Source organism: Mercenaria mercenaria, chromosome 9 (assembly GCF_021730395.1).
Source record: "Mercenaria mercenaria strain notata chromosome 9, MADL_Memer_1, whole genome shotgun sequence".
NCBI lineage: Eukaryota > Metazoa > Mollusca > Bivalvia > Venerida > Veneridae > Mercenaria > Mercenaria mercenaria.
The window spans coordinates 59,368,965-59,396,960 of NC_069369.1; the positions used below are offsets into that span (position 1 = coordinate 59,368,965).

At 32.9% G+C, this 27,996-nt stretch overlaps 1 protein-coding gene across 1 annotated transcript; it reads left to right on the forward strand.

Moving 5' to 3' along the window:
* The first annotated feature begins 382 nt into the window (after positions 1-382).
* Positions 383-27,946, forward strand: LOC128559539 (suppressor of fused homolog). Its single transcript, XM_053551510.1, has 10 exons — positions 383-760; positions 11,891-12,025; positions 15,395-15,531; positions 15,780-15,922; positions 16,366-16,451; positions 16,810-17,048; positions 18,378-18,450; positions 20,107-20,247; positions 20,684-20,891; positions 21,253-27,946. Exons 1-10 carry the CDS (start codon positions 543-545, stop codon positions 21,322-21,324), a joined length of 1,452 nt encoding a protein of 483 aa, XP_053407485.1. The 5' UTR covers positions 383-542; the 3' UTR covers positions 21,325-27,946.
* The last annotated feature ends 50 nt before the right edge of the window (positions 27,947-27,996 follow it).

Below are 27,996 nucleotides of genomic sequence, written 5' to 3' on the forward strand. Positions count from 1 at the left end.
TGAGAGGTAATCGGAAAAGTGAGACACCCCTCGTGCCTAAGGAGGACTCTTTTATACAAAAGCATTTTTCGCAAAGGATAACAAAGAAGAAGACTATTGTCCAGCAATAAAAGTCCCCTAATCAAAATAAATAATTTTTGAAATCTATCTGCTAACACTTCGCATCTCTATTCAAATATTTAGAATGTTCTTGCACCCACACGCCTGTGCAGCCGGTAAAGGGAGGTAACACTGTGTTGGCATTTGCTCAGACATAGGAGGACCGCAATACTGAGTGCAATTTCCGCAATATAAACTGCGTACGGAAACAGCCGAACGACCCGAACGAAGTGGGTGGCCAATACACAATTAGCGGCTGTTCTATATTTCGAAAGAACTGAGAGTACATATATAAAACATTTAATGCCTTAGACCATAAGAGAAAATAAAATACATTTTTCTTACAATTAAAATTAGAGAATAATAAATTTAGTCAAACAGTGACTATATAATTGTGTAGCGTCGACATTTGCTGTAAAAATAGAATTGTTACGAATACTGTAATGACAGGTGCGCCCGCGAGGGAGATAAACGGATCAGTATCAAAAATGCCTTACAACCAAGCGAACATGGATGATAGAGACAATTATTTTGCACCAAATTATCAGAATTATCAGGTGCCAGTGACTCCACCAGGATTAGAAGCTATTTATTCAGCATGTCGGAAATTATATCAAGATCAACCAAATCCGTTACAAGTTACAGCTCTCGTAAAATATTGGTAAGAAAGTTTTTTTCTAGTTTGTGTCTTTTTGGTAGCCATTTTTGGTACGTAAACAAAGAAGTTCACTGCGTTGATTGGGGAAATATTGGCTTGATTTAAGATCAAAGAGAACGAAATATTTTGTCTGAAACAGCATGGTTTATATAGAGTGTTAAAGTTCACCCCATTTGAAATCAATTCTGGTTATGTCTCCCGAAAACTAATGACCGAATTAGTAAATGAAAATTGTATTCGCCCTAAACATTTTCGACCCAAGTAAACTGTCAGTTGTCATGATTTCATTTGAACTGATAAATATTCTCTGCCAGAGTTATCACTCAATACAGTATAAATCTTCTAAACATCATCTTTCAATATTGTATTATATGCTATTTTCAATTTATTGACAGAAATGTGATAAATTTTAGCCAGTGGCTATGGGTCTGGTAACTGGACCTCTAGACAGCCCTGTCCGGTAATCAAATTATGACTTCTGAGAAGGGTATTTACGGAGAGGAGACTTTATTTTATCTTTAAAAATGAGAGATGATTTCAAAAGTTCACTTGTAATTTTTTAATCCCTGGAAAAGCACTGTTTGCCGTAATCACAAGGTTTAATCAAATTCTTGTTTTTTCTCGGGACTGATGAATTAAAATAATAAACTTAATGTTTTCTTTAGTATTTAAGTCATGGATTGTGCTCATTAATAGTTTTTAATTTGTTTTACTGCTTGAGTATATTAAATAGCGGTGACTACCCGGTACCGGAAACCGCTGTTACAAGTTTCGTATTCAATATGCCCCAAACCAGAGTGAGAGCTAATTATCAATAAAATATTTACAAAAAACATAATAATGTCAACTATCTATCTGTATCTGGATACTGCCAACCCCTCTCGCGAGTGTTATAGGCAGGAAATAAGTGCATGTCGGATTGTTAGTCAACAGGTGAGAGAGAGATACATAGAGTGAAGTTATCAGACAATGAAATCATGTCGGGATAAGTGAGACTGGATAAGTGTTCTAGTCATGAATGTTTATAGTGAGAAAAAAGTGAAGATAAATAGTAACTTTATGACAACTAATCATAACTTTAACCAGCAAATACCTTAAACAGTGGTAATACAGTACATAATAGTATAAGTATATTGATTACTGGACCTCTGTCTAGACACTTCCTAAATTTTATGTTAAGTCCTTAGTCGGCAAGACATATTACGTTACAGTACAGTACTTAGAAAGCTATCCTGTACTGACTGAATGAGTGTGTTTGTAAAAACATCAGAGTAAAAAATATTTGGTAGAAATTTACAAAGCTGAATGTTTTCTTTAAAAGAGTATGCATAATTTTTCTGATTTATAGTGAAAAAATCTTGGAAAGTTTGTTTTGATGTGGTTGTTAGGACCAGGGCTTCGGAAATTTGCCGGTTTGTCGGTTTTGGACCGATTTTTGACTTTTCAGACCGATTCGTGAAGTGAAAAAAGAAAAAAATCGGTCCTGTAAAAATGGAGAAAAGTATAAATTTGGGTCTGATATCTCAATACACGACCACCTGCCAAGCAGGAAATTGTTGGTCGCACCCTCAGATAATCAATAAACGTATCAATCGGTCTGATTGTCACTTTGATAATCAGTCCATAATTAGCACGTGACGCAATCAGCGCTCGCGCGGCACATCCTTTAATGTTTGCAGACAGCCGGCCGACTGCAATGTCATTAAACATTTTTGACTGGTTTCCAAATGTTTCTGACTGGATCCAAATCATTTCGACGGGGATTCACTTCTTTTATTTAGAATCCGACGAATGGTTTATTTCAAAAGGTTATGTCTGATCACGGGAAAAAAAACAAAAGGTCACTGCATTTAATCATGTACATTATAGGTCTTTGATTTAAAGAGACATCACATGGAAAACCGATAAAAGTATTTTTTATAATTACTTGATTTGAAAAAATTACATGATTCATTTGTTGGGGCTCCAGTTGAAACAAGTGCAGAAAATCGTCTTTGAAACCCGACTGTACCAAAAAGAAAAAGAAAAAAAATGGGCCGGCAAACATGAATGATAAAGAAAACCGGAGTGGCGCTGTTTATCAAATTGGTCTTTTAAAAAAACGTTTCAAAATGAAATTTTGTTTACATCTGGAGAGAACATATAACTTTATAAAATGTAGTTGCTTATTGAAGTACAACGTAAGTGAAATGAAATATCCGTGGCCAACCCGCATGACCTTTTGGGTACTATAATATGCGGGAAATTTCGATCTAGTGTTCACATAACGTACACATTTCGGTCCACGGCAGAGTATTCTTAAAATACTGAGCTGTTTAGCAGAGTAAGTATGTGTCGTTGTAATCACATTTGACGATTAATTTATAGAATTCCGTCAAAGAATAGGAAACATTACAGAGTATTTGCCGTTGAATTACGGTACAAAGTCACGTGCGTTGGCTTTTAGACTAGTTCGTACTCCGTGTCTATGCCGGTCAATTTATCCTGCAGGACTCGAAATCATCCGAAATTTTAAACAAAGTAACGATCAGAACAAAACATGAATAATTGTCTTCATTGTATGGAACTCGCGGTGACCAGTAACTCAGTTTTATGCATGAACTGCTTATTTCATTTACTCTATCACGTTTTACAAATATTGTTACAATTGGGAAGTCGGTGGGTCGGGTTAGTGCCGATGTTAGGATTTTCGATTCGGATACCGATCTGCCGTTATCAAAAATTCGGAGCCCTGGTTAGGACTAATTATTGAAATATGGCCAAAACTATCCTGTTCACACTATATTAGTGTGTATGTTAACAATGGCAAGGAGAGAAAAACACAAATGAATTTTCATTAAAAGTTGAATGTTTTGAAAAGAATAGGCACTTTTCTTTTGGTATACAGGAAGAAACTACTAAATTTATTTTCTTTGAATTGAAATGCAGGAAAAGTTTGTTAGCAATCCTCTATACATGTACTCTAAAGCACTGTATAACTACAGGAGTCTGAAATTCTATCAATAAGACTCCAAAAGTCTGTCTTAAAAAAAAATAGGGCCTACCCCCAATATATAAAATAAGCACCAGGATTGAAACAATGAAAACCAACTTTACCGTTCGGTACCAGCTTTTAGACCACCCAGAAGCTTTCAATGAGACAGATGGACTGTCTGATTTTTACATGATGATTTACAGCTATAAGCTATTGTACTTTGGGTCATAACCTTAGCTGCTGCAGGCGAATTTACACCTTTGCAAATTGACGATCAAGCCCATAATCGGCGTTGATAGTCCAAGCTATTGTCTCGCATTTCTTCAATTTGAGCAAATGATGAACTTACATTTAGCAAAGACTTTCCAACGACAATTTATCTAGCATGCTAAAGGTTAATTACACAAATGAAAAAAGGTAAAAAAAGTGTAATATATTCCATTAATTTATATATTTTCTGATTTTGACAAACTTTCATAAGTTCATAACTTGTACAGTTTAAAAATGCCTAGGTAAGCTGGTAACAATATATACTTGGTTGTAATTAGGGATCTCTGTAGGTATTGACCCTGAATTGCATATAATATATAGAGGGTTATGATTTGGCAACTCCTTATTATGATAGGTATTATGATATCTTCTTTATTTATATATGGGGACCTCCTTGCCTGAGTGGTTAAGGTCACTGACTTCAAATCACTTGCCAGGGCTCATCGATGTAGGTTTGAGCCTCACTTGGGGCGTTGAATTTTTCATGTGAGGAAGCCATCCAGCTAGCTTACGGAAGGTCAGTTGTTATTGTATAATGCACTATCAAAGCTGGGAAGTCGCCATATGACCTAAAATTGTGTCGGTTCGACATTCAACCCAATAAAAAAAAAATATATCTGAAATATGTTTGAAAAGAACTGCAAAGTACGTTTCTGTTTGCCTATCTCTATTAAACAACATGAATGCTTGATACGCTAAGAAAGATTTAAGTATATATGAATATCAGTTATGATACAGTACGTAACACATGAAGAAATTTACATCAAATGCAGCTGCTAAACTAAATACAATAAGGAAACAAGAGCAAAACTAAAATTATATTCGCTAACATAAGGGCAGGTAAGTGCAATTAATTAAATAGTGCATATCTTCTCTATCTGCCGACAGTGCGCTGCTATTTCTATCCAATGATTTTTATTTTTTACTGCTTTATTTGTCAGAAAATTGTGCAGTAGTAATTTAATGGATACCTATTTGAACTCTTAGTATCGTGAATAATTTACAATTGTTTTCCATTAGAATTTAGATTACCTAACAATTTAAATCTTGGGGGTTTTCTAGGGTTGCCCATAAAAAATTAAAATCAGAAAACACTACATAATATAGTAAGTTTACAGGTTTGCATTTTATATAAAAAAAAACCTTGCTTTACTTAAGTGCATTGCCAAGCTTTATTTTCTTGCATAAGTATAATCTTTTTGTTCTAAGTCGACTTTGCTACATCCAGATTAATGAAGGACTGTTTATCAGTTTAAACTCCTTTCCTTTTATGATCGCATCTTTTTAAACAAAATTTTTTTTTGCTTTGTAAGATATTCCCAAAAGATCGAGTTCAGTTCATCCCAGTCTTACAAGTTTTCAGTGTCTTTTAATATTCTAGCCCGCATGTGTTTTTGAGACTCATGCTATTGAACTGTAAAAACATACAGAACTCAGTAAAGGTATATACACAGAGTACTAACTGTTGATATTTTCAGCTTTTTTTGTGCCTCGTGTAATCATTATCACCTAAGCACCTAGACACTTATTAAGGAAAGTGTGAAGAAAATGTGTCTTCATTAATTAGATCTTATTTGGTTGTTATGATATTTTAGAAATTTTATGTTCTCTCATCAGAATTTGAATTCACAAATCTTTGGCTTGAACCACTTTGTGAAGTTTACACCACAAATTAACAGTCTAATTCACACAGATTTTCAAATCATCCACACATTGCTTGATTTGGTATACAGTCAGGGTTTCAGGATATTATTTTTTTTATCACCATGAAACTTAGCAGGGATATATTTTCTGCTGTTATATCCCCTGTGTGTATATTGATAGAAGTTTCTGAAGTTGGAATTTTATTTCTTTAAAACACTTAAAGAACAGTGTAGAATTATATTTAAATAGCTATACTGAGTATTCAATATATTTATGTACCAGCTGGTTACAATGTTAAGCATTTATGTTTTTGACAGCAGGTACAATGAAAGATACTGGAATCTTTTATACATTTATATTGTTCAAACAACAAAATGCCTGATTTGAAAAGAATCAGTCTTTTTGTAGTGGCTTTAATGTAAAAGTTGAGTTTTTTTCTCTAAATTTATTTCGCTCCCCTTTTCACCAGCTATTTGAAAGTTCTCGCTGTGTGGTGAAGTGAACCATTCATGAACAAAATGCCTGCAATTATACTGAATATTTGCAGCCTTCTAGTATAATAGAGATTGATATAATTATTTGCATTTTGTTGTTTATTTATTGACTATTTGACTAGGTGGGGGTGAAGATTAGTAAAGTCGGGACGCGATTTTACTCCGTGTGGGGGATGGCTCTTTATTGATTCTACTTTACTTCATGTGGGAATATATTTAAGTTAATAGCATGACATAGTGTAAAAATATATATCATCTTTAATAGTGCTTTTGATATAATTTCTTCCTTTTCAAGAAAAAAAAATGTAAAAAACTGATATTACAGCTAGGTCTTGTAAATTTATATATTAAGTAATTTGTTGCCATCTGCATGTTATTTAAGAATATGAATTATAACTTCTTTTCTTACTTATAGATTACTATTTAGATAATTTTGCCTTAAAGAGTGTCAGTAGTCTGGGCTTGTTACTTGTGTATGTGTTGTGGGCTCGGTATTTCGAAAAAGGGGAATGGAAAGTCAGTTTTAGGGGAAAACTGTATGATTAGAAAAATCATGTGAGGAAGACGCCTTCTGGGCGAGTGAAAAAAACACCCTGTTATTACATAAGTGAAATGCATAAAGAATAATATTTAATTTATAACTTTCAAGTACCAGTAAAAATGAAAAAAAAAAGGTATTTTGACATATTGTCTTTGGGTGTAATTTGAGAAAAATTAGTGCTGTGAAACGAGAAAAGATTTAACAACAGATTTCAATGAATTGTTTATAAATTTTTAGGTATACCCAGCTGTTGAAAGGAAATCATTTTAGGGAAGTCATGCGATTCCAAGCTTGAAAGAATGGTCAGAAATTTTGAAAGACTTTTTTGCCATTCAATCTTTTCTTAAAATGTTATTTGATACAGATTTTGTTAAAATGTTCGTAACAATTTTGACTCTTCTATTGTTTAAAGTAATAAATTACAGTTTCAATGACCGACTCTGAAAAAAAGCTAAATTTTACAATAGACATTGCTTCATTAATTGTCAGACTTTTTTGGTAATTAAACTGGCATGATCCTGCTGTTAATTTTCATTTGAAATAAAAAAAAGTCCCTATAAAGTTTAATAAGGTTGGGCAATTAAAGTTTTAAGATGTAAGAAGTTAACAGAGTTAGTCCAAATTTAAGTCACTAAGGAATAGATTGAAATTTTAACCAGGTCAGTTTGTGTAAATCAGGTTTTTTTAACTTTCAGGGGAAAGTTTTGGGTAAAGGGGAATATCTAAACATAATGGGGTGAATTAATTTGTGAATATGTTTTATTTTGAAAGGGAACAATGAAATCTCATAATTTCTTTGATTCAGGATATTTTTATGTCCATTAGTTCCCCCATTAGCATCATTTTCTACTGCAATTTGCATAAATTGTGGAAAAATATTGAATACACAAATTGTAATAACATTTTTTGATAAAGTATGCTTAAAAAATGCTTTTAAATCAAACCATTAATAGCTTTACCCACATTGTCTCGGTTCTATTTTTGTGTAGTTGATGGATCGTAAAATATGGTACAATAATAGCTGGCACAGTAAAATAGTATCAAAGTTGACATTGTGGGAGGGCGGTTTATCTGCAAGCAAGTCATTGAGAAAAACGGGGCTCAAGTTTGCGCATACAGAGGAGTATGGGAAGATGAATGGCACGTTGTTAACACATCTCATCCGTGGGGTTGTAATGATCTGTCGCGATCTAGATGGGAATTGTGGGAAACATACCATAAGAAACGCTATATGTGATCAAAACTCGGTTACACGGAATACTAAATCATGTCATATAGTATTCCCATCCAAGGGGGTGTTCTGATCGGAATGTTTCATAATACAAAATTTGATGATCAATTGGAGTGTTCTTGTATAACTTAAAGAATTTAGGCCTACATTTTTTTGCCTCCTCAGTGATGGCTTTTAAAACAGATGTGTTCTTAGATTATATTTAATGAGTAATTGTGAGGGTAGTGTCAGATAAGAACACAAAGTTATGCATAAATAATAAAAAGTTTTAATTGTTACCAAATTTTATAATAGAACTTGAAGTATCTGCTACCAGAGCCATCTGTAAAGAAATAGATACAGATCTGCTTTAAAGGGGCTGAGTATGAAATTATTTTTAACCCTTACCCTGCTAAATTTCTATAATGAACTTGTCCATGTTTCAATTTGGACAGAACCATTAACTGTTAAAAGGGGTGTTCACTAAAAATATACTGACTGAATAGCGAACAGTGCAGACCATGATCAGACTGTACATCCGTGCAGTCTGATCTTGGTCTGCACTGGTCGCAAAGGCAAGGTCACTTGCCGCCAGCAGGCTAAGGGTTAATAAGATACACCTTTACCAAGAAACAACTGCAGATGTTTAACCCTTATAATACCCTGCTTAATTTCTATAATGAACTTGTCCATCTTTCAGTTTGGACAGTACCATTATTTAACTGTTAAAAGGGGTGCTTACTAAAACGATAATGACTGAATGGCGAACATTGCAGATCTTGATCAGACTGCACATCCGTGCAGTCTGATCATGATCTACACTGGTCGCAAAGGCAGAATCAGTCTTGTCCAGCATGATAAGGGTTAAAGAAAAATGCAGTCCCAATAAAAATGAAAAAAGAACAGAGTAACAAAAACATACAATCATGTAGATTAAAAGTACTTTGCTGAATGAAAATAATTATTGTTCTTTAAAAAATCCACGGGCTTGAATCTCATGATTTTAAAAGCAGAGGCAATTTGATGCTTTGATAGAAATGAAAATATACAGTATTAATGAAGAATCATAATAAATTTAATTTGTTTCCTTCATCAGTGTACTAAGGGAGGGCTAATACGATATATATGACAGTTTAAAAATTTAACAAAAAAAATGTAAATAGTTCTGTACCAGGATTTCTAATAAAGATTGTTGATGATGTAAAGTGCATTTAAAGATATGACCTTTTGTATTGAAAATATTTTGTAAGAGCTGGAAAGGTGAAGGTCAAGAGCTATTTAGGCAAGGTGTTTGTTTTATAAAGATGATGTCTATAATATTACATAGCGGGGGACCTGATAGACAACGCAGGAGTAAAGAAGCCAAAGTTTTCGTCTTACTTTGCTCCATTGTCAACATGCTATTTATCATGATGTTTAATACAGACTGGATTTTGACCAGTGATAAACCGTATTTTATTAATTTGTATTTAATATTTAAAGTATTTGTTCTAACTTTGTTTCATGAACTTTTTGCTCGGAGGGGGTACATGCAGAACTTCTTGAGTGTGTCTTTATTGGTGGTGATTTAAAGTTTCCTTTCATTTAAATCTGCACTTAGTTTGATGATATTACAAGAAATACTATGTCAGATGAGTTTAAAAAAGAAATTTAAGGTATTAATATGGACCAAATTAGTGTTAAATATTAAAAGTATTCTAGAACAATTATTTCAAGGTTAATGACATGAATAAAAGAAATAATAGACCGTTGCTCCAATTTTATTTTTATTTTCTAAAAGCAAGTATAGTTTAAAATGGAATAAATATTCTTTTAATTTTCAAAAATAAAATTTTAGATCTATATATAAAAAATGTTGTGAATATAAAAAAACATTTAAAACTTGTCACATTGCATGTGAATTCTTAATGTTTCTGTTTTTCAGTAGTTGGTACTGCAGGTTAGTTGCGAAAATCGGTTGTATTTAAATACATACATGCTTGTAGTGAAGACTTTCAGGCGCAAATTTGAATATATATTGTAATCAAGGAATTCAGTAATGAAAGCATTGATCTTATCAGAGTGTTAAAACGCAGATTCTTGCACCCTGATTGCATTGAAATTATGGATAATCGGCTTCCCCTGGGAAAGAAAAATGCTGCAAATTAATGTATAAAATATACCCCTCCTGGACTGTACACTTCTTTAGATTGAATAAATAATCCCCATTTAGTTATTGGGTGTTTATTGTAGTTGATCCACTATATTGCCCCCTGCAGACTGCCAGCATAAAATAATTGGTAAACAGATTGGTTGTAAAGGTGAAAATCTTACCATCTTTCAATAAGAGAAGTGGGGAGAATGTAGAATGTGAACGACCATGGACTGTGAGACATAAATGGATTAGTGACCGTGTTTATCCAAGTCAGCCCCCTGAGGCTAGACCCCTTCAAGACTGTCATGATAAAAGAGTTTTCTCACTGCCCATGGTAGATTTTAATCTCATTTAGGACATATGTATAGATCAAGTATGATCGCTAGTCAACATAATTTGTATAAAAAATGAATGGGTGTGTCGATGTGTATTTTTGAAGTTTTTCAAGTTTGCCGTTCTTCCAGTTTTGGACAAAGAGATGAAACTTTGCCTTCCATCTGATTAATTTAAGGCGTTATTACACTGAAGTTACCTGCATTATTATACTGGACTTGTTGGGACTTTTTTTGGTTGCAGATAAATCAAGAAATGAGCTGTGCCATGAGAAAACCAACATAGTGGGTTTGCGACCAGCATGGATCCAGACCAGGCTGCGCATCCGCGCAGTCTGGTCAGGCTCCATGCTGTTCGCTTACAGTTTCTCCAATTCCAATAGGCTTTAAAAGCGAACAGCATGGAGCCTGACCAGACTGCGTGGATGCGCAGGCTGGTCTGGATCCATGCTGGTCGCAAACCCACTATGTTGGTTTTCTCATGGCACTGCTCAAATGACCTTTCTCTCTTTCAAGTGGAAGCATATTGTTCTAACAGTACGGTTTCCTATTATAGTAATGTTTATTTAAGTGATCTGAATTGATTGTTACAGAAACAAAACATGGGCTGGCGGAATAATCGGGCAAAGGTCAATAATACACGCTAGGTAGGGGGTCATGTTTTAATTGCTTTCCATACAATGATCTTCTTAGGTGGTGGTAGGCTACATCATTTTAACATTATTACAACTCCATTGACGGTACCATTATCTATAATTCATGTCAAAAGATCATTGAAATCAGTAGCAATGGCCTTGTTTTTTTTCTCGAGGCTGTTTCTGCTTTTGTTTTGCAAAAATTAAGAATGCACAGTGTCTACACTGAATTCTGCCAAATAATTGTCCCTGGAGTCGTGCACGTTTGCCTTTCTGCCCTGTTGCAGATACATTTTTATTAAGAATTATTGAAGCTGGATATTGACCTCCAATTTGTCTTGTAGTCTCACATTTCCTGAAACACATAAAACATTTCGGTATTAAAATTGACTGTTTTATTTCAATTGAAAGGAGGCAAAAAAAAGCTATTACATCTTGAGTAAATCAACCCATGGGGTAAACTAACTTTTCACAGATAAAGTAAGACTTCAGTACTAGATCATTCACATGACATAATTTTTTGTAAAAATATTTGAATAATTGATAAAGTCGAGTGCGTAATGGGAAATTTGTACTTTTAAAGTAAAATGAAGGAATTTATCAAAATCAGCTTTTTATATTCAATTAAGTTGTTCTGTGCATTAACACTAGAATTAAAAGGGGCCAATGGTGTCAAATCCCCACCTGATGTGTTTGTCTTTGAATAGTTTAAAATGATTAGTTTTAAACTAGTTTGATATTTTAATGCTTGATAAAATGGTCAGCATGTCAGAGGTACTCAGAAAGTAAGTGTGTGTCAGTGGCTCAGTGAAAGTTCTGTGTTTGTTGTTTTTGTTTTACTTTAAAGGTAAAATTTATTAACATACTATTAAACACACAAAATATTATTTATTTTTCAGGCTGGGTGGTCCAGATCCATTAGACTACATCAGTATGTATGCCAATCCTGGTGACCCAGACAAAGGGGTTCCCCCACATTGGCACTACATCAGCTTTGGCCTGTCAGATCTCCATGGCGATGGCAGAGTTCATGAGTAAGGGAATTCTTTATTTATTCCCCTTTATAAGATTCTAAAAGTTGCTGTTGAGGGATAAAAGGGCAAGTATTTATCATAAGCCGATGATATTTGAAATAATTTTGCTATTATGTTCGTATTTCCCCACTAGGAGCCTGTGCAATTAAGAAAATGATCTGTAACAGTGAAAAAGAGGAAAAAGAAAATAGCCAGAAAAGTTGAGGGGTCAAAAGATATACATTATTAATGAAAAATCTGTAATTGATGTTTTTTTCCTTAAGCCAAATAACTAAATATTACATTTTTGAATACCGCTTTGCAAAATAGTACCAAGCTTCTTTGTTAGAAAAAGTTGAAAAAAAAAACAGAGATAACTGTAGGCTATAGGTACAGGATACAGGTACAGATTAATTAAATGGTAATCTGCCATATAATCCATCAATGCTGCACTTGGCTTTAATAGGCCAAAGTATTTTAATCCAGTCTGTGGGGGGCATGCAACCATTTAGGGTAAATGTTTGATTTTTTTTTCACATTCTATGTGGTAGGTTACAATTTGTCAATACCAGAAAATATATTATTGTGAGCAGATATAGAAATTCTTACTGTACGCTGATATTTAAGAAATAAACAGTTAAAGTATAAAAATAAATGAAGAGAAAATAATTTAATATGATGTTATGCTAATATGTTCAAAGCCATTTGAGAAAATAAAATGTGTTTAAGTAGGAGGTTTAGGCTGGTTTGTTAATTTTAATAAGTTGCAAAAGTAGACACAGAATAATAAGTTTAGAATATTACATTGGAATGGGATATCATTAGCAAAAAAAAGATTGTGAAATACCTGATGGGCCGTTTATTTTTGCGATTAGTTTGATTAAAAGTATCATTACTGTGAATTAAGTGTATTAAATATACCATTCTAAACACATTAGGCTGTTATTTCATTAGCTGTTTTTATATGTGTTACATGTAACTTAACTTTTTATGTTCTTACAGTGCGTAGGAGTGATTTAAGAATGTTTTTTTTTTTTTATAGAACATTCTGATTTGATGCCAGTTGAATATCAGTATTGTTCCAAATATTTCTAGAAACTTTTAAACTTATGAAATGTATTTTTGAATTGCAATTTCATTGTAAATATTGTACTGAATTTTTATTTAGTCATCCCATATATAAAGTTACTTGTATTTCCCCGTTTGCTGTATGAAAATAAATCAGTACATGACCAGTTGGGTAAAAACAATGATACGATACTATTTACTGTCATTTCTACGGACTTCCTTTGTTTGTTAGTCAATAACCTTTTACAGCATGACCATATAGTTATACGTATTGGGTATTAGTTTCGTAACTACGGACCATGGCAAAGGCTTTATATTTACATTTTACTCATCTTTTAATACAATAAATAGAACCTTCTTGATTTAAAAACAATTCCATATTATCATAATAAAAGGTGTCATATTAGAGACTTTAAATCAGTACACGTAAAATAAGGAATTTGAAAAAAAAAAAAGATATTATACGAGTCACTGTCATTTTTATGGACCCCCTCTGCTTGTTTAAGGCAGTATCATTACCTTAACTACAGACCATTGCAAAGTCTTTATATTTATATTTTACTCATCTTGTACATAATAAATGATAGCCTACTGATTAAAACTATTTGCTGTATCATTATAGGACGGTTATTTTATAGACTGCCGAGTCGGTGTATTGGCCTGTCTCCAGTCCTTAGGGGGCTTGCGTAAATCGGACTACTTTATAAATGCTGCATTATCTTTGTATTAATTAGATATTACACTATCAATTGAATATGTATTCTTTATTTAAATTTGAAGGCCTGAATGTATAAATATTTAGATTTTCATACCTCCCTATGCCTTCTCATTCTAGATTTTTTGCGTAAGGAGAGATTAAAGATTGAATTTGTCGATTAAAAGAGACGCTATGGCATGCTTTAATTTACTTTATTTTAGAATAATAAATTTTTTTGTTATCATAAAATGAAGATATCTTTAATCATTGGAATAATAATTTTAATTGCCTTGAAATTAAATTTATAATTGCCTTAGTGGATTACAAGGAAAATATTGATAGATCTATCAGAATCTCTTAAATTTAATCACAGAATAGTGGGCTGATTATAATTGACAGAGTATTTAAATCTTATGGATAAGAAATTTATCAAAGAGCATTAAATGGTCTTCTTAATGTAGTTTGTTTTGACAATTGTAAATAATAAGGATCATATGATATATTTATTAGTACAGATTTTTCATTATATAAGCAAAATTACAATTAAACGTCTGTTTAAAAAGTTAAAATGGCTGATCAAAATTGCGATACATTCTACTTAAAGAAGGAAGATTTCAAATTGAACGTATAGATTAAGGTGGGATATATGGCCGCATTCCAAAATGCTTGATTTGGAACAATAAACTGTTGTCAACAATGAAAAATAGTGTCATACAAACTGTTAAAAAATCTTTACCTCATGAAATCGGAAACTTGTTGTGTAAAGAAATTTACTCAATGGAAAGATTAGAAAATGAAAACAATCGTGTATCGATTGAAATGTATGTATTGTTTGATTTTGACAAAATCTGGCAGGGGTACAAGACACTTGTCCCGCTCACAATCATAATATATAACAAGGCATTTAAATAACATGAAGAAACATTAGTTGTTATAGTAATTTTACACCCAGATATAATTATTGCATTAAAATTGTAGCCTAACTTTACATGTAATCAATTTAGATTCATTTACCGTTAGGTTTAGTCCATAGTTATATGATACCTGTTTAAAGTGCCAAAATTATTTTCATTTGAAGTGTTTATTTCAATGCGAAAGTACATAATGTCATTTAAATTTGAATAGTTGAAATAAATAATGAATAGTAAGGTCATGAAAACTGCTGGCCATGCAATGATATTGAACATTTTGAAAGGGTGTGTTTGTTCCTAGCTTATCTTTTAAAAATGTTTACAAAATTTGATACAGTATATAAGTGAAAGTGACCCTGGCCTGTCTTAAGGTATTGACAAAAAGGAAATTGTTTCCGCATGAAGTTAGGCATGTACACATTTAGGGTGGTCGTGATGTCTTTAAAAGCTTACGATTTTTTATAACACAGATTTAAATATAATCAGGTTCATAATATAACATTCTCTTATGTAGTTCTCATACCCAAACATTTTGCCAGGAGCTAACGTTCAAATCTTACTACAGATTTTATATACGGGTAACACATTTTAAAAAATTGTCTTGATAGCACTCGAAAGTCCTTCATGAAAAGTTTCAAGCTTCCCTGCCACAAGTAAATCAGTCAAGTGTATTGTCTAAATTAGATGCAAGAGGTATGTCCTGTGTATTTGCAGATGTCAAGGTACAGATGGACCAAGTGGTTTTGGTTTTGAGTTGACATTCAGACTGAAGCGTGAGCCTGGAGAGACTAACCCACCAACATGGCCAGCAACACTGATGCAAGCACTCTCTAGATATGTTTTTCAAACAGGTGGCTATTTGCTTTATTCAAAAATTAATTCCAAAATGTTAAATTACTTTTGAATCATCAGCTTTGCTTAAAAATACAGCTTGGAAGGAAAGGAGTATTTAATCTGGACTTTTAGTTTAAATTTCACTCTATGTCAGAATGCAGATGCTTTATGAATTAATGCCTTACCTTAAATTGTCATGTTTCATGCCATAGATGTATTTTGGATTTTGACACAGTTTGGTGCATGAAGTTTTCTTGCTTTCCAGAAAACAAAGTATATGCTGGAGACCATGTGCCATGGCATATCCCGCTAGATGGTAGCGAATCACGTATACAACACATGCTTATGGCAGAAGACCCTCAGCTGCATCCAATCACCACCCCATTTGGACCTGTGTGCTTTGTACAGGTATTAACAATTTTGCTGATGAAATGGGAAGTGATGGGCATATTTGCCAATGCCGAATTTAACATATTTGAGGAATATGTCAACCACTTTATATGCATTGTGTTCATACCAAAGTTATAGCTTTTTGTATATAAACAAAATTCTCTTTGGTGACTGTACCTTGCCTTGTCATGTGGTCAGTTTTTTAGGAGTTTTTATTCTTTGTCCTTTAATGATCTTGTAATATGGGAAAATGTTCATGTAGGTATACATGTATAGGTCTGATTTTGGCATTTATTTATTGAGAGATAAGCACCTGTTGAATTAATTAAGACTAATTGATAAGTCAGAAAAACATGAAAGCTTACTAAATTACTTTGAAAGAGCTCCAGTATCCTGCCTTTGACTATGACACATTTTTGATGTCTTGCAGCTAGTTTTAAATGTGCATTTCTATTTCACAGATTGTTGGAGTTTGCACGGAAGAATTACGTGCAGCACAGCATTGGAATGGTCCAGGAGTTATTGAACTTCTCAGATCTATTTCATCGTAAGTTTGATTTTATTTGAATGATATTTAATTGAGATCAGCTCTTTATTAATTTGTTTCCGTAGAAGTTTTTGATGAAGTTATTACTGTCTTGAAGAGAAATAGGTTAGAGCTCTGATACTTCAGAAATGTTTGAAAAATGTGAGTTATAAATTGATGCTGCTAATGATATGTTGTTGAAAGTTGATAAAGTTTAAAATTATAAATCAGTGACTTTCAAGTTTGTTTAAAGATTTCTGCAATGAAAGAATTTTAATGTTATATTTATCATTTTTGGTATTAAAAATTACACAACCATCTTATCTGCATGATTTCTCAAAATGACCCATGCAGCTTATTTATTTCCTGGTTTTTGTAGAGCGGGAGGTCCCTGGTTGATCACTGATATGAGGCGGGGCGAGTCTTTGTTTGAACATGGACCCAGTCTGCAGGAGAAAGTTGATCTTGGTATTGAGTCAGAAGGTTCAAACTTGAGTGGCGTCAACAGCAAGTGCTCCTGGGAAGAGCCCGGTGAGAATGACCGAGACAACTTATATGACAAGGACGGGTTTGACGATGATGAAGACGATGCTGAGAGAGGACACCTGTCTATATTAGGTAATTTAGATACATAGATATTTTATTGACATTGGTTTCAAAGAATGTCACTCCCATCTTTTGGCTGTTCCTTTTATTTATTATCCTGTGACTTGGTCAATAAATCTACTTGTTTCTTATGGGTTATCAATCCTGTTTGAAGTTTATATTGCTATTTATATCAAAAGGGGCAAGCAATATGAAGTCCGCTATTGATCTGTCTGGAGGTCTAAAGTGCTCAATAATTCTTCGTTAGAATTCCAGGAATGATCCCTGCATGATGAAGACATGTATTTGCAGATGTAAGTCTAGTTACAGGTCCTGTGATTAACCCTCATATCTGTGGGAAATTGAAATGAGAAGTACTTGATGTTATTTGTCACGGAGGAGACAATAGTTAACCCCTGCATTCATAACTGACGTCAATCTCTGGAGGTCTTGTTAGCACGTACAGGGGGATCATTAGCAATTCAGAGAATATTGTAATAGTTGTTAATATGTTAATTAATAATCTAGGAGTTGGGAACTTACACAGGTGAACTTTATGTAAAACAGGCTCCCCTGGACATCCTAGCAGGCAAATGTTAGACCTCCCAAGAATCGAAATCCACACTTTGAGCAAGAACGCAAGAAATTATATACAGAAATTTCTTGGCACCCTCCAGGAGTTAATATGTTCATACCAAGAGTCATTTACAATCAGAAAAAAAGACCAACTAGTGTCTAAGATACTGTAAAACCAAACATTTGCATGAGAGCTTTAGTTTTACTAGAATGGATGATGATATTCACAAGAATAAATACTTATAATGAATTGCCATTATTGTGATTTAAAACAGTCTATTGTATTTTACAAATTGACCATATTTTTCACAAATTGACTATAAATGGTGAATATTCTATCTGACAAACTATTTCTGATTTTAAAAATAAATGATTTTATAGCCTCACACAAGTACATGTATTTGAATGTATAGTACATTGTACCTCTCTCATAAAATGTGTTGATTTCTTTGTTATATTTTGTATACAATTTGGTATCATTAATTCATTATACATTTTATTAAGACCTATTTATATGACAGTGTGGTGAGTTTGAATCTTAAAGGTACCCTGTAAACTTGTTTTAAGTTTTCAGGATCTTATATATTCACAGTGGGGTTTTATGATTGTTCTTTGAGGCCTGAATTTTAGGGGCATAGCTCAAACTTGGCACTTGGTTTATATCTATAGTCCTCTGTTGTGTGTTTAATTTAAGCCAAAAAAGAACCTTTTTGTTTGTTAAGCATTGCTTATTTGATTAATGATATTCAGTCACATTGTTTAATTACTTCTTTCATATCGTTTTAGAATCAGAACAAATCAAAGCAACACTGTCAAGAGGGCTGCATTCAGATCTACGTCCAAATATTGCTGATTTCAAGTGAGTTCAAAACTAAAATAATTTTAATGTCTTTATATAACAAAAGTTAAGTATATTGTTACATCTTCTGTCTAGTAGTGTATAACATCTTCTGCTGAACCTTTTTTTTTCAAGAATACAAAATTTTATTTTCTGTTCAATTAAGTGTTTCCACATATTTTACTTTGGCATTTGATCAGCATTTATAAAAAAGATGTAATAGGGCACATTATTTTATATGAGCATTGTTCATTATATCTTGTTAAAAACACATTGTTTTAGCAAAGTTTTTTGTTACATTTTGTTGTGGAATACTTCCTTTTTATACGCCCGTTTGAAAAACGGGACGTATTATGGGAACGCCCCTGGCGGGCGGGCGGGCGGGCGGGCGGCGTCCACAGACCTTGTCCGGAGCATATCTTCTACATGCATGAAGGGATTTTGATGAAACTTGGCACTGTTGTTCACCATCATGAGACGGAGTGTCATGCGCAAGAACCAGGTTCCTAGGTCTAAGGTCAAGGTCACACTTAGAGGTCAAAGGTCAAATTCAAGAATGACTTTGTCCGGAGCATATCTTCTTCATCCATAGAGGGATTTTGATGAAAGTTGGCACAATTGTTCATCATCATGAGAAGGAGTGTCATGCGCAAGAACCAGGTCCCTAGGTCTAAGGTCAAGGTCACACTTGGAGGTCAAAGGATACAAGAATGAAAACTTTGTCCGGAGCATTTCTTCTTCATGCATAGAGGGATTTTGATATAACTTGGCACAAATGTTCACCACCATGAGGCGGAGTGTCATGCGCAAGAACCAGGTCTCTAGGTCTAAGGTCAAGGTCACACTTAGAGGTCAAAGGATACAAGAATGAAAACCTTGTCCGGAGCATTTCTTCTTCATGCTTAGAGGGATTTTGATATAACTTGGCACAAATGTATACCACCACGAGACGTAGTGTCATGCGCAAGAACCAGGTCCCTAGGTCTAAGGTCAAGGTCACACTTAGAGGCCAAAGGTCAGATACAAGAATGACTTTGTCCGAAGCATTTCTTCTTCATGCATGGAGGGATTTTGATGTTACTTGACACAATTATACACCATCATGAGACGAAGTGTCATGCGCAGTTCCCTTCTTTAGAATTACTTCCCTTTGTTGTTACTATAAATAGCTTATATTGTAACTTTTTCATTACTAGTCGTAGGGAAAAATCGAGACCACTTTTCTGTAGTACAACATGCATGCTACATCCAATTTTGAGGTGTATTTTGACCAGTCTCTACCTGGTAAAGATTTTTGTGAGGACTTACAATTTTTTTTTTTTTTTTTTTTTTTTTTTTTTTTTTTTTTTAAGATTAACTTCCCTTAGTTGTTACTATAAATAACTTATATTGTAACTTTTTTATAATTGACTGTAGGGAAAAACCAAGACCACTTTTCTGTGGTACAACATAGATGTTACTTTCCAATTTTAGGTGTATTTTAAGGTATCTCTACCTGGTAAGGAGTTTTTTTGTGGACTTAGAAAACAAAACACTTAGTTATTACTAAACAACCACAAAATTAAAATTCCATTTGCAAATACAGGTGCTAGAGTAAAGAAATTTGCTGTGACGGGCGTATATTGTGACATTCTTGCACTCTTGTTATGATAATGGAATAATTGGTATCTTTTTCAGTCGACCACGATCAAGGAAAAATTCATTTGACAGCACAGAAAGTTCAGATGCCCCAACAGAGTTGTTACGGACAAGAACGTTGGAATATGTTCATCTCAAATTTAATCTTGAAGCGGCGTCATTGCTGCCTTTAGCATTGAGGTAAGAAAGAAGTTATATAGGATAATATACTTTTATTCAAAGAACTGCAAACTTCTTTGCCTTAAAAGTTCTGTTTTTTATACTAATTGATCTAGCAATTTCATATTAAAAAGGGTATCTGTACCAATTTGATTAAGAGAGTTTTGACTCTATATATTTTAATAAAGCTCTCTGGTCTGTAAAATATGTGAGAAAACTTCCAATTGTGGCCAAGTGAATCGGAAAGAAAGTAGAAAAAATTTCTTATTGTGCATTGCCGTTGTTTTGTTTGTGTCTGTTCCATACTGCTGAGATTTGTACCTTTGAAGCAGACAAAGATATGCCATGAGTTACAGATTGTTCTATCATTCATGTTAGTCAGTGTATTTCAAGAGATTTTTTATGCACCTTCTTACTTTCAGAATTGTCTTCCAACAATTTTATTTCATATTTCCAGGGGAAGATTACGGCATGGGCGACATTTTACGTTTATGAGTGCAACAAACGATTCTGCAATCACTCTTGTATCACCTAGTGTAAACGGCTCAATAGCTGATGAAGAGCACCCGTTTGCAGCACATGGCCTATGGTTACAAGTTTTACTCGCTGATGATTTCATTGAAGAAATGTGTATAGACCTACAAGAGTTGTCTAATCCTGAAGATGTATGTAAAATTTTAATAAAATTTATGAATGCCTGTTCTTACAGTTATAAATATTTCTTAATAAAACTTCAGTGGTTGCAAGAAATTTCATAAACATTGAACAGAAAAAAACATTGTCATACTCTGAGAAAATATAGTTAGAACAGTTGTAGGCATAAAGCCATGTACATGTAGTCGCTTGAAATAAAGTATTTTGAAATATTTGGCACAATTTAGATTATGCCAAAATAATTTCTGTGCTGTTAAAAATTTCTGAAGATAACTAGTCTTCAAATAAAGAAATTAACTTGATGCTTTTCCGATATAAGAGATAATAGCTAACAGTTTGCTTGATCTAATGTATTTATACTTTCTTCTTCAGTTACTTTTACCTAAAACCTACAGATGGCCTGAGAGGAGGCTTTGTATTACAATCTTACCTGACGAGGCATAGCCGAGAACCAGGATCAGCCAAAAGGAAGGCTTTGTGAAGTGAAACCCCCGTTGCCTGTGTTGATAGCCAGTTTTTTCTTCATCAAACTTGAATTGTAGAAACTGTTTGGTTAGCAACAAATTACAGCAAAAACACAGATTAATAACGAAAACAGTGGATAAAAATGACTGAAGGAATTCTCTGAAATGCAACACTAGGATTTTATCTAGATCGAAACAGGATTATAAACACTGGAATAAGCAACTTAAATATTTACAGTTTTAACACGGCAAACAGGGGTTAACAATGAAATCTAGTCAGACTTGGAAATTATTAGATTTATTTGAAAACTTGCAATCAGTGTGCTTGAAGGATTATAGAGTGCTGGACAGTGCTTAAGTTGTGCTGGAAGTTTGACTGTGCAAACAAGCTGATTCTGAGATGAAATAATATTTTATAAAAGAGTGCTGAATACTGGACACTAATGGAAATAAACACTTTCTAATTTCCTGGTGTGAAATTGTTACAAACAGCGGTTAAGGCATTGTTCATTGAATTCATGTGTAAATAATTTCATTATTTCAGTGACGTTCAAAATTATACATAAGTATAAAAAAGGACTGGTTTATTTGAACCATGTTAAGAGTTTCATAATCTCTTTCATGTTTGTGACATTAATAAAAACTGGACAGGTGCTTAGTTTTGAAACATGGAAATATTTATGATTTTTGCGACTCGGAAATATTTGCAGAATCAAAGCTGAGAAGAAATTTGTACCTAATAGCATCATAATGAATGACCATTACTATGTCAGTTAGAACATATAAAACTATTTTATGAGAAATGTGTTAGCAGCTAACTTTATAATAAAATTTTACACTAAAAGATGCAACTATGTCAGAAAAAAAAAACAAACAAATTCAGCTGAACATTTATTTGCAGTTCTTTTTAAATTCAACAAATACTACCTTTTGATGAAAAAGTAAAAGAAATAGCTTATGTCCCAGGACCTTCCTTTCTATTAGAACATTTCGTTAGTCTCAAATGGACTTGATTATTTACACCTTGTTATGTTTTAACAATTATTTTTCAAATGACAAAGTATTACAACAGTATACTGTAGTAGTTATTTTTTGACAAAAATTAGTTAATACTGGATTTTCTCATAAAGTGGAGCTTTGTATTACTTAACCCTTTATCATGCTAAACACAATTGATTCTGCCTTTGCGACCAGTGTAGATGATGATCAGACTGCACTTCTTGCAGTCTGATCATGATTTGCACTGTTTGCCATTCAGTCAGTATTTTTTGGTAAGCACTCATTTTAACAGTTAATGGTGCTGTCCAAATTGAAAGATGGATGAGTTCATTATAGAAATTTAGTAGGGTAAGGGTTAAAAGCAAGTGGTTAGTATATGACAAGGGAGACAATTGTTCTGCCGCGGTTTCAGACTGGCAATATACTCGATTAAATAAAAGTTGTTCTTTGAAATATTACAATAGTTAGATAATATGCTATACAATAATTAATAAAATCAAACATGTAAAGAGATTTAAGTAAATATTTTTAGTATATTTGTTAAGAATATATGCATTTTCTGCAGAAATGTGAAATTGTTTGGGAGCTGTTTTGTTTTACAAACCCTTTAGTTTGTATGAGATTTTTACAGACCTATTTATAATAATAATTGTAAATATATGTAAATTTTTACTTTGTAAATAATGTATATCTTTTGTACAAAGACTATGATTTATCTCCATACGCATGTCACCTGGTAACAATTTAAATCCTTGCAAATTGTGCCTTAATTACAATGTTCATAATATAGAAAAGAAGTATTTTTTATTATATAAGCGATTTTCCAGTTTATTATTTTTGCACTTTTTCTGATTTTATTATGGATTTTGTTTATATATTTGAAATATGAAATTTAGCATAAAAGTAAAACCTGTTTTACATTAATTTGATAAATTGATATGATACGGATATGCATGTGAATGGTACTATTTTGAATATTTGAATATTCATTAGGGATGGAAGATTTATTTTTAGAAATTTCTTATTAAAGAATGTAAGTTTCATTGAATGTAAGACTTGCAGAATGATTTATTGGGCATGAAATATGTATTAGATCGAAGATATCCATTTAAAAATTTTAAAAGAGTGCAGTATTTTATCAGTGTTAATACCTACTTACTCTTAGTAAAGTGACATATTTTGGATGTATAGATCATAGAAATTTTAAATTTGTTACTTTCATATTTAACCACTGTTTTGTCAGTTTTATCTTTCTGAGGTGACTATTGTACTCAGAATTTCAGAGTTAACAATTTTACCTCTGTATACTCTCTTTGACCTAGTTCTTTCTAAAGGACTGCCTCGGATTGCTGTTCAAAGTCTATATGAGCCGTGCCATGACAAAACCAACATAGTGGCATTGCGACCAGCAAGGATCCAGACCAGCCTGCGCATCCACGCAGTCTGGTCAGGATCCATGCTATTCGCTTTCAAAGTCTATTGCAATTAGAGAAACTGTTAGCGAACAGCATGGATCCTGACCAGACTGCGCGGATGCGCAGGCTGGCCTGGATCCATGCTGATCGCAAAGCCACTATGTTGATTTTCTCATGACACGGCTCATATAATTCCTAACTCGTGTTTTTTATATCAGAATGTCTACTTGCATTATTCTACTGAAAATCTGCTTCTTAAGTTCTAACTGTTTTTTAAATTTAGTTTTATTAGCTCGACTATTCGAAGAATAGTCTAGCTATTCTACTCACCCTGGCGTCGGCGTCGGCGTCGGCGTCACACCTTGGTTAAGTTTTTGCATGCAAGTACAGCTATCATTTAAAGGCATATAGCTTTGAAACTTATTTATTCTTTTTCTAGGTCAATTACCAACCTCACTGGGTCAAGTTCCATAACTCTAACATGTATTTTGAGCAAATTATGCCCCCTTTTGGACTTAGAAAATTCTGGTTAAAGTTTTACATGCAAGTTACTATCTCCAAAACTAATGCAGATATTGAATTGAAACTTCACATGTGTCTTTGGGGTTATAAAACTAGTTGATAGCACCAAGTCCCATAACTCTGACCTTCATTTTGGCCAAATTATGCCCCCTTTTGTACTTAGAAAATTTTGGTTAAAGTTTTGCGTGCAAGTACATACAGCTATTACTAAAAGGCATATAGATTTGAAACTTATTTTTTCTTTTTCTAGATCAATTACCTACCTCACTGGGTCAAGTCCCATAACTCTGACATGTATTTTGGCCAAATTATGCCCCCTTTTGGACTTAGAAAATTCTGGTTAAAGTTTTGCGTGCAAGTACATACAGCTATTACTAAAAGGCATATTGATTTGAAACTTATTTTTTCTTTTTCTAGATCAATTACCTACCTCACTGGGCCAAGTCCCATAACTCTGACATGTATTTTGAGCAAATTATGCCCCCTTTTGGACTTAGAAAATCCTGGTTAAAGTTTTACATGCAAGTTACTATCTCCAAAACTAATGCAGATATTAAATTGAAACTTCACATGTGTCTTCGGGGTTATAAAACTAGTTGATAGAATCAAGTCCCATAACTCTGACATGTATTTTGGGCAAATTATGCCCCCTTTTGGACTTAGAAAATCCTGGTTAAAGTTTTGCGTACAAGTACATACAGCTATTACCAAAAGGCATATAGCTTTGAAACTTATTTATTCTTTTTCTAGGTCAGTTACCAACCTCACTGGGTCAAGTTCCATAACTCTTAACATGTATTTTGAGCAAATTATGCCCCCTTTTGGACTTAGAAAATTCTGGTTAAAGTTTTACATGCAAGTTACTATCTCCAAAACTAATGCAGATATGGAATTGAAACTTCACATGTTTCTTCGGGGTTATTAAACTAGTTGATAGCATCAAGTCCCATAACTGATATGCATTTTGGTCAAATTATGTCCCGTTTCGAACTTAAAACTCTTTTGATATTTAACATTTTGGGTAATAATTTCCTGCTTCTGTGACAATATTTCGAATAGTCGAGCTTGGCTGTCTTACGGACAGCTCTTGTTAATTATACCTATAGTTAAAATCAATTAATGCCCATTATCAAAATTGTACAAGGCTACTAAAATGCATAATTTTGCCAAGAATTGATCATTTATAATGATGTTCTAATTTTTGGCATGTATTTGAATAAATTAGGACATTCTTGAACAGTATTTCAAATGGTTTCAAGTTAAGAAGTGAAATAGCAGGTTTTAAAGTTGAAAGTGTTGTAGACATTTAATGACAAACGTCTTTTCTTAGACTAAGGATTTCAAACTTTTGTATCTGTTATATTCTTTCTCTGCTGTGCTGTTACTAACCTTTACCGAAAATTTCGTTCTTTTTCGTGAATCTTGAGATGCGCTTAAGATTAAAAAGTGCAGAGGAGAAGAGTTAAAGGGGATTTTGTCGGGCTTGAAGAACTAAATTTTGTGTGAAATTTTAGAAGTCAATTTAGTGAAAAGTCTTCATAATTGCTGGAAGGAAAATGACAATTTGAGAGAGTTGTTCAAACTTATTATTCAGTAGTATGGAACAAATTTACGTTTCCAGTTATGATATCTTTTGTGATGTTTTAACAGTCTAATTGAGCAAAAGTATTTTTGTTAACAGTGTCATTGTTTATTGAACTACAGAAGTGACAGGCAAATGAAATGACAATCCCAATCCCTTCTCCTTTGTTTGCTATACAAAAACATAACTTAATCTAGGACTGTAGGTTGAGTTTTGAATATATGTTTAAGACACATGGTATATTGAGGAAGGAAAAATATGGTATATGTATCGAACAGACCTTCCTTCCATTTGGAGGTATAAAATAGTTAAAATAGATAAAGATGTTGTCAGAGTAACTATGGTAACATTTGATATTTTATATTTCATGGTTTTCATATATTACAATATGGATTATATATGATAATTTCACAGTGAGGTTATCAGATATGATTTCACAGGTACTGAAACACTTGAACGTGTAGGTGTATGAAATTATCTTAATCTCACATTCATATAGAATCATATTTAGCAAAACACTGTGAAATATGCCCTTATTAAAATGTTAATCTTTAAAAACTAAAATAAAAAGAAAATGTGTTTCTTTTACATGCAGGTGTGCAAGATCAAAATGTGTGTCTGCCACTTGTGGAAATACTGCATCTGGTTTATGGCAGGTTGAAATCTTTTCCATGTTGTATTTAAACAAACAAATATCCATCTTCTTTACTTTCGTTCTTCTCTGTTGTTGCATATAAATGTATGGAACCATAATTGCACCTTTAAATTTACTTTGAAATTGCTGATCTTGTTTTTTTTTCAAGAAATTTTAAGTGCTTTCTTGAATGATAGTGTAAATGCTTTCATAAAAGACTGACCATTATGTTATCTTTTTATAGGTAGAAAGTAATATCTTTCTTTGATGTTATAACCAATTCAAATAGATTAGTCATGTATTTGCATGTTATGTTTTTATACCAGTCGATAATAGTTATAAAATTTAGTTAGTTCATTTAACACAGAAAAGGCTAGTTCATCTAACATAGGAAATGCTTAATGGTCAGTGCTATGATAGTATTTAAACATATTCCATTGTGTTGTAATGACTTTTTTGTCCTTGTTTCAAGTACAAATGATACTGCAGCAATTTTCTTAACGAGTTCTGGATATTCATGCCATGAGTATAGATGTATATGTAATAGACTCAGAGGTCTGCATATATTAGACAGTCATTTCCTTGAAAACATTTTTCTTCAGATTTTTCTGTTTTTTTACTTCCTTCTGATATGAAATGTATTTTTTCTGATAGTAATGTTTCTGTTTATTACACAGATTTGTGAGTTTGGAAGTAAAATTAGAATTTTTATGGAAAACATCCTTTTTGCTTTTAAGGGTCATATTGATAAATCTGTTTATTTTGTCAAAAGATTTTTTGTACAATTGTCTTCATGTAACGTTAAGTGATGCTTGACTTATTTGTTTCTTTACTCCGCAATCTATTTCAGTAACGCATATTTGGAAATTTGCCTAATAAATGTTTTGATATTTTCTCAATAAGGAATCAAATTTCAGTTTAATTGAAAATGTACAAAATCGATTTAGAGAGATTGAATGTTTATGTAAAGGACATTGCTATTTTTAGAATTTTTTTTGAAATGCAATACTAACTACAATTTACACTTGAAAGGTTATAATTTTCTGTGTTATATAAGAGGTGAATCATTAATACTTTTATATTTTAAGAGTATGAATGGTTTGATTATTTATGTTTCATCATCATCAAATGTCATAATGAAGTCTCCATTCTATTTGTAATGAAAAAAGATGAAATTCTTTTGATTTATCTTTGGTAGGATTTTTTACACAACTTTTGATAGCTATTTTAGGTTTGGCAAATGTAAAAGTTCTTTTTTGACAATTTGTTCTTTGAGAAGCAGTTAGAAAAATATGTTTGCCTAGTTCTTGTTTTATTTTTGATATAAAACGAAATGAATTTAGGTTGCAAATTGGTTATTACATTCTTGTATTTTGTTTGTTTTGTCTTGTGTTTCAGCACTAAGTGTTGAAGCCAGTTCATATCTCAATAAAACAAATCGGAAACAACACTCCAGTCTTAGTAGCATTATTTCTGTCATTCAACATATTGAATGTTATA

Bases quoted from the DNA above. Each gene is read 5' to 3' on its own strand.
- LOC128559539 (XM_053551510.1), top strand. From the start codon at position 543: ATGACAGGTGCGCCCGCGAGGGAGATAAACGGATCAGTATCAAAAATG. The intron at 16,452-16,809 runs GTAAGTTTGATT...TGGTTTTTGTAG, and splicing joins CTTCTCAGATCTATTTCATC to AGCGGGAGGTCCCTGGTTGA. The intron at 17,049-18,377 runs GTAATTTAGATA...ATATCGTTTTAG, and splicing joins AGGACACCTGTCTATATTAG to AATCAGAACAAATCAAAGCA.